The sequence below is a fragment of the Mytilus trossulus genome, chromosome 9, assembly GCF_036588685.1.
Source record: "Mytilus trossulus isolate FHL-02 chromosome 9, PNRI_Mtr1.1.1.hap1, whole genome shotgun sequence".
Classification (NCBI taxonomy): Eukaryota; Metazoa; Mollusca; class Bivalvia; order Mytilida; family Mytilidae; genus Mytilus; species Mytilus trossulus.
The window spans coordinates 66,291,120-66,302,492 of record NC_086381.1 but is presented as its reverse complement, the minus strand read 5'-3'; the positions used below and the strand labels follow the sequence as shown (position 1 = coordinate 66,302,492).

Genomic DNA, 11,373 nt, shown 5'->3' with positions numbered 1-11,373 from the left:
GCATAACAAGCTCTATCTATTATTAATGTTTTCAGTCTATGCCTGTGAAATGTTGATTTCGTATTTTTTGTTTTGGTTCACTATCAGGGTCGTAGCAATGCATCCAATAAACTGTTGGTATAAATTGCAGCAGGGGATCTGGAGGGACACTGAAATCCGCCAGAAATTCAAGGGTTGTTTCTGATATATACGTCAATTGATAGTACATATTGACAATCTTACATTTTAAAAACACGTAAACAATGAGAATATAACATACGTTTTGACTACGCATCGAACATTCATCTTTGATAATTGAACCTTCATCCTCTCCCGACAACCAACACAAGCACACACACATGGATACGCCATGTTCTGTTCATAATATTTCACAAGATTTAAGATATTTCTACTTCTTTACTTTGTTCTGTAAAATCCTTTCTTGCTAAGGAATTTGAATAATTATGGTCATAACAGGTAGATCTGAAAGTACTTGAGGTAAGTGTATGTCTGAAAGCTTGTTGATTGATTGATTGCTAAACGTGCAATGGTAAATAGTTCATGCATGTTTAGTACTAAAACAAGTAAGGACGTCTAGAATGAAGGTCGGGACATTTGGAATGCCATCATTGGAAAATAAAGGTCTATATGTTAGGAACAGAAATTTACCCAATAGCATATGCAAAGAGTAAAATCACACAAATATTGAACTCCAATAGAAATTCAAAACGGAACGTCCCTAATTAAATGGCAAAATTAAAAACTCAAACACATTAAACGAATGAATAACAACTGTCATATTCCTGACTTGGTACAGGTATTTTCCGGTTCACAAACAATATAGAACAATTTAATTGATAAAACTTACGGTCTAATTTAGAAAACAACCATTACAAGATGCACCAACGACACATAAAACACAGGTTCATGACAGGCATATAACGAATGTGTTAGAGCTACACATGTTTGAAAGAACAATCCGTCTTCTAACCTGGGACAGTGGTTAAATATTTCAACATAAGAACCCAGAACTATACATATCAGTAAAGGGTTTAACATATTGATATCGTCAACTTTTGTATCTAAGACTAATACATAAATCAGTACACATCCGAAACCATCAAAGAGTTTCTTAACGTGCAGATAGCGTAGCATTCTTTCAACACTAAGCATCGGAACTTAATTCAACATAAACTAACAGGTTGTTCAGTTTCTTCTTCTTAAATGATATGCACAAGACAAATGCAAAGACTCATCAAATTGATGATGGAATACATGTATTTAAAGTGAATACCTTGTAATTGAATTGTTACGTGTTTTAGTTTTACTGTATCCATGGCATCATCAACAATCGTGTGCGGTGTATGTGATCTGCGTAGAATTACTAAACCATCTATTATCTGGTGTTTTGAATGTGACGAAGGGCTTTGTTCAGAATGCAAAGACCACCACAGTCGGTCAAAGGGAACACGGAAGCATGACACCTTGCCAATAAGTGAGTACCAGAAAATACCACGTGATATTGTCAAAATCACTGACACCTGTGCCAACCATAATGAGAAGTTCACATTTTATTGCAAAAAGCATGACAGCCTTTGTTGTGGAAGTTGCATTGTCGAGAACCATATGGAATGTCGAGATTTCGACAAATTGACTGATGTGATTCAAAACACTAAACTTTCAAATGCCTTTTACGAAATAGAACAATCATTAGAAGAACTTTCCGACAATATTCATATAATTCGAAAGGACAGAGAAAACAACCTCGGGAGGTTATCAAAAGAGAAAATGCAGATTGAGCAAGCAATCAAACAAACCAGGATTACAATCAACACCCATTTAAACAAAATACAGGACGACATTATAAAAAAGTTGAATGAAACCGAAGTAAATGAAAGTAAGATAATAAGCGAACTCCTGATTTCATTAAAGGAAAATGACAGAGAGATAACTGAAATCCGAACAAAAATTGAAAATATCAAGCAACATGCTACAGATCTTCAAACATTTATTGCTATGAAGGAGCTCGAAAAACGAATTTCTAGCAAAGACCAATTCCTGCAGTCGATGATTAACAGCGAAAATCTTAAACATAGCGATCTTACGTACAATCCTAATTCCGCTATGCAAGATTTAGTTAATCGTATCAAGAACTTTGGAGATGTAAAGATTGAGGAAAAACCATGCAAGGTAGTCCTCAAGAGGAGGAAAGACAAACAAGCCCAAATAATGCTGCCGCACATATTATCCAGATCAGTTGACACTATCAATTTGAAATTGCTTCAAACAATAAATGAAACAGGAGAGTACGTAAGGGGCTGTTGCATGTTACCAGATGGTAAAATGGCGTTTTCTGATAACTCTGGAAGAACTGTAAGAGTATTCAACTTGAACGGCACCAAAAACTTTGAAGTCAATACAAGAACATTTGCATTAGACGTAGCGTACATCAGTTACGACAACACACTTGCTGTAACATCAGGAGAGTCAGATAAGAAATGTATCACAATTATAGATATACAAAGCAAACAAATCAAGAAAACAATACCGGTCAAATTTGCGTATTGCGGCATAGCAGTGACTAATGGCAAATTCATTTGTTCGACAGAAGGGAAAGGAATTCAACTGATCAATCCAAACAACAACTCCACAATTGATATAGTCCGCGATAAAATACCGACCATTTGTTACGTGGCATTATTTGATGAAAATATTTATCATACAAATTACAAATCAAACTCCGTGACGTGTTATGATCTACAAGGTACAATACAATGGACATTCAAGAATGAAAAGGTCCTCAGGTGTCCGCGTGGTATATCAGTCGACAATGATGGTAACGTGTACGTAGTAGGGAGATCAACAAATAATGTAGTAGTTATATCTGCTGATGGACAACAATACAAAGAGGTAGCTACAGCCAGTGATGGACTTTCCAATCCTATATCTCTTGATTATAACAGAAATACAAATCAATTACTGGTTTCGAATTTTTCTGATAAGGCTTTTACTTTTATTTTGATTTGAATATTGATCATTTAAACTGCCGATTTACAATTGCTTTTCTAATGATCAGTGAGTGTTCTCACGCCATAGATATGGAGTACATATAGCTAACCTAATAAGATTAAATGATGAAAAATATATAACTTTTGTTCCATCTTTCTCATGTTTTTTTGTATGAACAATTTACAGCTTTGACCACCCCTTCTATGATTTAAAAGAACGAGTTCTACAGTATCCAGATAACAACTTACATGTTCCTTGTACAGTTTTAAAAAACTGGATGTGATTTTGTATGAAGCAAGTTGTACCTCTAAACACTGCATCCCCTTTATTTTATGCATGTCTGTCTAGTAAGCAAAGAGTTTTAAAATAAATAAGGGGTATGTCAAAGACCGCCTCGTCCTTTTTCTACAAAAATTTCATCGGAAGATACCATGACCTCTTTGATAAATTTTCCGTATCAACTTCACAAATAATACATGATGGGTCTTGAAGTATAGATTTTGGGTATCGACGTTGCTATTAGTCTTCATAGCGTGTTATAGTATTCTTTTATTTATCTTTTTGAATATTGCTTTTACTGTTTAGTATATTTTTCGTGAAAATCAATTGATGTGGCTCGGTACTTATACATCCCGTTATTGTGTTATTGTGCTGAGGTTGATGTTTGTATTTTTGTCTTTCATTTTTGTTTATGTGCTTTGTCTAAATGTCCTTTTTTATTCCTTTTTTACATATTTGTTTTTTAATAGTGATTAAGATTATTACACAATGTTGATTGTTGTAGCCCTATTTTGACATTTTTACCTATTATGGCTGGTTTTTTTTGTTTACACATCGTTGTCAATATAATGGAATTTTATGCGAGTCATACTAGTTAGAGGTTTAGCTATCTGTAAAACCAGGTTACATCCATCATTTTCTACATGAGGAAATGTATGTACCAAGTCAGGAATATGGCACTTGTTATCCATTCTTTTGATGGGTTTTAGCTTTTGATTTTGCCATTTCATAAGGGACTTTTCCTTTTTTATTTTCCTCAGAGTTCGGTATTTTTGTGATTTTACTTTTTATGTAAATAAAGAGATATGGTATGGTTGTCAATCAAACCACTATTCATCAAAATTCAAATGAAATGAATGTTATTCATTTTAAGCAAGCATATGCAACCGTACGAACTTCAAAAATAAGAAAAAAACAACACCGACTAAAAACAATATTGAACAATTCAATTTAGAAAACTAACGCTCTAATTCATAACAAATTAATTTACAAATAAGAAAATATCAGATGAAAAAACAAAAACTGAAGAACAGGCTCTTGACTTTGGACAGGCATATGATATTGGAGGGGTTAAAAATATATTTAAAGACGCCAACCCCCCTCTGTTCCTTGGAAGGTAATGTAACATAACAACATAAGATCAAAATATAAAAAATAAGTTGAAAATTACTAAACTCATAATATCGATACAAAGCAGAAAACAGACCAGACGCAGCAGGATAATTATTCATCTCTCGCAGCAAAAAAGACACAAGATATACTCTCAGTTGTTGCCGGCTAGTTGAAATGCAATTACAACTTAGAAACAAACACATGGATGGAAGACAAATACGTCCCTCAATACACATCCAATTTCCAACTGATTTAGTTTTAAGATGCATTAAAAGTCAGACTGAAGATGACCGTGTGCAATGCCAAACCAAATGTAACGACATATGATAGTACCATGAATGTGCGTTGTGTGTATACCAATAGAAGTTAGAATTGTTCTAATTTACTGATAACAAAATGAACTCCTTTCCAAATTAAAACAATATCCAAGACCCAATTACAGTCTTAATTTGGTAGCCTTTAAGAATAAGTTTATTTAAATTAATATGAAACGAATGACCGTTGAAAATAATGTTAATCCACTGTTGAACCAATGCATGATTATAGCATAAACTTAGTCTTCTATGTATAATTATATCACTTTTTTATGCATCCATATCATATAATCGTAAAAACATACAGCACTTGGTTAGTGTTGATTTGAAAACTTGGCGGCTTATTAATTGTGTTTGAAGCCGTGTAAAACATTTACAATAAGATATAGTTTATATCGAATATGGGACGATGTTAACGTTATTGTTGAATCTATCATACTGGTTGGTTTTCCCCTTCGCACTTGTTTATTGATATTACCGACTTTTCTACGAGAAAGGTCACGCTGTCGATTTTGCATACTGAAAACATGTAGACGAATTGTTTGCTAGAAGACAATAATTAAAGAAAAGTCAATGTCTTCTAATATTGGACAAATGAAAGAAAAAATATATGCACATAATTTCTATCACAATTATTAGCCATTTAGTTATAAATTAATTTGTCAAAATGAAGAATTTACTTAGCTTTTTTCGATGCCACTCCTGGTGGAGTTTTAATTCCCTGAGGGTATCACTAGACCAGTAGTCAGCACTTATGTGCTGACATGCATTATCATTGATATAGTCATATTAATAAATTTACTGTATAAAAAACGTTTGAAATTTTGAAATACTAAGGCTTTTTCTACCTAAGGAATAGATTACATAAGTTGTATTTGGCAAAACGTTTACAAACTTTGGTCCTCAATGCTCTTCAACTTCGTACTTTATTTGTCCTTTTAACTTTTTTGGATTCAAGAGTTACTGATGAGTCTTTTGAAGACGAAATGCGCGTCTGGCGTAAATACAAAATTTAATCCTGGTTTCTATGATGAGCTTATATATTTATTGTTCCCGCCTTTTATAACACATTTTTTTTAGAATACTGAATATTATGATGTAGTTACTTCTTCTCCTTCTTTCTGTAACTTCTTCCTGTGGTTAGAAGCAAATCAATTGCTTGATTATCCACAATGGGCTTATATTACACGGTCCAAAATAGCTAAAATCACTTTGGTATTTTACTGTGTAAAACACATTTATTGCATATCTTAAAAACGATGGGCTTGTATTACACAGAAGATATAAAAAAAAAGTATTCACTTTGTTACTACTTTTATTAAAGTCTTAAATCTAAAATGTTACTGATTAAGGAATAACAGTACTGTAGTTGAAGAGTTGCCACCGTCAATTGTAGATTTGACGGTCGCAAATGCAGTTTTGCTGGCGACGCGTAGCGGAAACAGTAAAACGGAGATTTGCGACCGTCAAATCAAAATTGACGGTGGCAACTCTTCAACTACAGTACTGTTATTCCAATTCTAATGCATTTCAAAAAGAAATAATACGATAAAACTTGAAAAAATGTCTAAATTTGACAAATAAAAAAAAAACGCGAATCTTTATGAATGATTTTGGCGCAAAAGCGTCATGGATTAACGTGACGTCATACGAATGAAAACTTACAAACTGGAGGTTATTACGTTATCTGTCCGCTTCAAATTCGGATAAAATAACATTAAAACGGCGAATTGGAGGTAGGTGTTGTTTTATTTTCGATTATATAGTAGTAATCGAACATTTGTTGATTCGATCATTTCAAAATGGTTGTTCCTCCTTAGTTACGCCTGGTCAACTGTGGATTTGACGGCAACTTTCAGCCAATGAAAAACAATGTTACATACAAATTGCATAAGAATTTACTTTATGACGATAGTAAAACCGTGGTCTGACACTATAAAATTTGTGTATGTCTCAACATTCAACACATCAGATACCACAGTGTACTTTTCTAACTCACATCTTGTATGTGCCTAACCCTAGTCAAGGGCTTAGTTCAGCACTTGTTGTTGGGTTTGAATTTTTTTCGAAAATTGTATTGTTTAAGATTATGTCGTTATTTTTTGCTGTTTAATGGCTTACAAATTTTTCATGTCAGGGTCGTTTTAGGGTCGTACATCAGGGTTTTTTTCATGGATGTAGGCATCATAATTACTAACATCCACTTCAATAGACTCTGGTTGATAGATGTCGGAATGACACTTATACCATATCTCCTTATTGGTATAGCTATACGAAATTCGACTGAAGCTGCTTTAGAAAATTCTACCCTCATTTTGATATCTTGAAATTATTCTGATCGTTAAAAAGCATCTTTTGTTGTGAAATACTTTGTTGTTTTAATTTCACCAGAAGATATTTTACAACATTAAGCACAAAAGCATATGAAAAAAATGCAGGTTGTGGCTTCTGAAAAGTTAGTCTAACAAGATGAAAAGTGAAAACTAGAAATTTGACTTCACCGGGAAATGAGTTATGTTGGGCATTAGAGGGAGACAGAAATTTTTCCTTGAAACACAACAGGTACGTACCCACATTACCAACTTATACCACATACAACACAAGACACAAGGCAACATATTTATCTTTTCCAACCACATGCGGTTAAATATTTCTTCAGCACATAGAGCCAAAAAAACGGTCTTAATGTTTCAAATCCGGACACAAGATCGGTATATTTTCATTTCCAAGTTAAAATAGTTCGATAGCCACTAAAGACTAGAATTACCTTTTAATTTCTGTCTAATTATCTTTTTTTTATTCAATTACTAATAAATCTTGTAATTTTGTGGTACATGATAATGAATTAACATATATATGAAGAGGCAACAACCTGTTAAAATGGAAACCTTCATTTTCCCTGAATTAGCATTTGCAAGCTGACTGGGGCTCTCATGTGGCGGTCCAAGGAGACTGGTAGTGATTGGGGGATTATTTCACTCGGCCCTTGCTCTGGGCCTGACAAGTTCTACAATTTGCAGGTTAAGAAAATGTGGTTAGTGGTAACGGTGGGGTCTACAGATGGGTAACGCTGGGACCTCCTCCACCTCATCTTATAGAGGGGAGGCCTTCACCTGCCAACAGGTGGGGCACTTATAACTGGGGCATTGGTAATACCAGTGTTTTTCCCCGGTCACTCCCCATGGTAGATGTGGTGTAACCGTGTTTAACTACCAGGTGTTTTATGACACTATGTCAACATAGGTCAGCTGATAGCCATTGTGTTAGGTAGTCGGTAGTCACCCTGGCGCCTCAACATACTATTATAGAATACTCTGTAGCCAAAGTAATGCCACAAAGTAAAAATGTATATTCTAGTCATGAAAATGTAAATACAAGTTGGTGTAATAAAATGTATGTTTAATTCAATGGATTGTTTTTGTAATAGTTGTAAAAGTTATAAATGAAAAACAGAGGGTTGAACCTCTACACAAATGAGTATAGTATACAGAAAGTTTGTATCATGTTAATTTTGGTATTTGTGAATCACTGTAAAATAACAGATAAAGAGAGACAACTCTAGATTAATTTTAATCACTCTGTGATTAAAGGAAGGACTTGAACATAGTTTAAAGATACGTCAACAACTCTTGATCGTTGTTCTTCATCTCATTGTTATTAGTTCAGTATTGATATAGGGTCTTCTTCTATGAGTATTGCAATTAATATAAAATACAGCGGTGTGTTGTTCCGTTTACCCAACTCGGTCAAACATGTTGACAGGGAAATCGGGTATAATTAGAAGGCTCTCTGGATATAAACAACATACAAGTTTGTATTGAGTATTCTTCAGAAAAAAATACTATATAAAGCAAAGTCTTAGATTTTTCTTTTTGTAATATCATGTCCATTTCCGTATGATCATATTTTCATGTATTTTTTAATCAAATAAAGAAGTAGTTTTCGCTATCTTAATAATTCGTTCAAATTGAAGTATTATCATCATTATAGTCTGTGTGTAAATAAAACCACGGCTACTTGATATACGTTTAAATATATTTAAAGATAATAGACAAACAAAGTCACGAGATACATTTATCTAGATCTGATGTTTATCCTTATGGTGGGCGTATTGAATTACTGAATTATTCTTCATCCAGATTGCTCTTCTGGTGTATTAACTTCGTATGTATGCTATGCTATACTATGTACATGTTAGATGATCATTAACGACAGAAAACATTATTATGGTTGAAATTTACATTTTTATTTTTTTTTCAAATAATTTAAAATGTTTAAAAATGTTGGAGCCTAAAACTGATCTCTGTTGTACCCTAGTTTGCACATCTTTCTAACATGTTGATACTAATACACTGTAAATTTCTGTTTGGCTTGTTTCTCTAACTCAAAGATCGGTGTAGAAAAGACACAAATTAACTAAATGAGCTTGAAAATATTTTCCCAAACCGATTCAATACCAACGAACTTTTTAAATTGTAAGATGATCATTCGAATAAATTCAGCATATATACTTCGCTTTAACTGTTGTACTTGAGACGCGCGTTTTGTTTACAAAATACTCATCAATAACGATTGAATCAAAAATGTAATAAAGTCTGACGTTGAAGAGCATTAAGGACATTAAAGATTAGCAATTTAAACACAACTAGGGTTTTTTTTGCGGGTGGAAATCCTAAGTATTTTGAAAAATTCAAATCTTGTCAACAGGTCATTTAAAATAATGACACTAAAATGATGATGCATGTCAACACAGTAGTGCTGTCTTCTGCGCTGGTGATACTCTCAGGAAATACTTATTCACTTTCAATCAAAAGAAACGCTAGAGATACCATTATTGTTTTAATTAGATGCTAGACATACCGTGATTACCCTTTTGATGACCAGAAAGCAGTCGGGTATAAAGACACCACTCTAGCTGCCATTTCAAAAGTTTTTATAAATTAATTTCTTCCAACACATGCTTAGCTTTGAAATATAATTTACAATTTAATGCTGTCCTAAGCATGTAAAAGAACAACATTAATTATGATGTCTCACAAGGCACCCCATTATTTAATAAAATAGTTAATATACCTGATAATGCAACTGTACCATTATAATCTGCATAATAAAGTGTAAATTAAATAAAGATACACAAATATTAAGGTAACTGGAATTAAAAATCAAACATTTGTTATACAGTCAAACATAACAATTTTTATCAATCGCTCAATAATCTTTTTTCAAATTGAAAAAATAACAAGATAAGTATTTACATCGAGAATGCGTCTAATAAACTCAACCATCTGACCTTAGATACATTAGACCTTAGATCAGTTACTTCCTAGCAGATCGTGCATTCATAATTGTTGAGGAGTGCTAAAGCTGTTTAAATTTATTAACCATGTAATTGAATTGAGACATGCGCGTAACATTGACCTGTGCATGAACTGTCTCAAGACCTGTCGTCTTCCTTGATAACGCGATTAAACGGTCAAAGCCTTAAAATCGAATGATACTTGACATATGCTTTTTCTACGATAGAAAACATAAATCCGCGTAATGCTAATGAGGCATGTTCTAACAAAGAAAGATTTTATATATCGATGAACAATGTGTTCCTAAATGCTGTCTTAGATATTAGGGTACGCCTCCGATGATATGCAACTATTTTGCGTCATCGCCGGTCGTAAATCGTCATTTTATAAGCGTGAGTAATTTTCATTCAGATTTACGAACAAATTTCATCATTGCTGCTAAATATAGTACATAAGGTTCAAACTGCAGGTTTTTACTGATATATACAGCATTTATCTCAAAAACTACAGGTATAGGAGAAAACCTTCTTTTTAAAGTTATATGGTCAGCATATAAGCTTTATATATCATGAATATTTTAGAAACATTTCTCAACCAGGTTTGGTGTTAATGCCTCTGATATATTTGATTTTTGGGGTTGTTTTTTTAACAGATATAGACAATTGTTTTGTAACTTTGGAAAAAATCAACTGACAAGTCCTAAACAATTTGTAATGAAAAAGAAAATTGTTCAACAATATTTAGTAAAGTTTCTCCTTCTTAAATGTATTGCACAAGCCAAACTCAAGAAATGGTATTATTTATTATGGGATACATATAAAATAGTTGTAAGAGATAATGGAATACCAAATTGTTATAATTTAATTATATTTATTTTAGTATTATTATGTGCCATGGCTTCATCGACACCCCTGTGTGTTGTGTGTGATCTCAGTAGTATTACCAAACCATCCATTTCTGGTGTTTTCAATGTGACGGAGGGCTTTGTTCCGAATGCAAAGAATACCACAGTTTATCAAAGGAAACACAAAAACATTGCACTTTGTCAGTACATGAGTACCGGAAAAAAACATGTGATAATGTAAAAATCACTGACATCTGTTCCAAACATAATGAGAAGTACACATTTTATTGCAAAAAGCATGCATGTCTTTGCTGCGGTAGTTGCGGTGTAGAAAATCACATTGAGTGTCGAGACTTCGACAAATTGGCCGATGTCATTCAAAACACTAAATTTTCAAATGCCTTTTATGAAATTGAGCAATCATTAGTAGAACTTTCCGACTATATTCAAATCATTCAAACTGACAGAGAAAATAACTTGAAGAGCTTATCAAAAAGGAAAATGCAGATCGAACAGGATATCAAACAAACCAGGATTA

At 33.2% G+C, this 11,373-nt stretch overlaps 1 protein-coding gene across 1 annotated transcript; it reads left to right on the top strand.

Moving 5' to 3' along the window:
* Nucleotides 1-1,314: 1,314 nt before the first annotated feature.
* LOC134684871 (uncharacterized) lies at nt 1,315-3,006 on the top strand. Its single transcript, XM_063544181.1, has one exon. It carries the CDS (start codon nt 1,315-1,317, stop codon nt 3,004-3,006), a length of 1,692 nt encoding a protein of 563 aa, XP_063400251.1.
* Nucleotides 3,007-11,373: the final 8,367 nt, after the last annotated feature.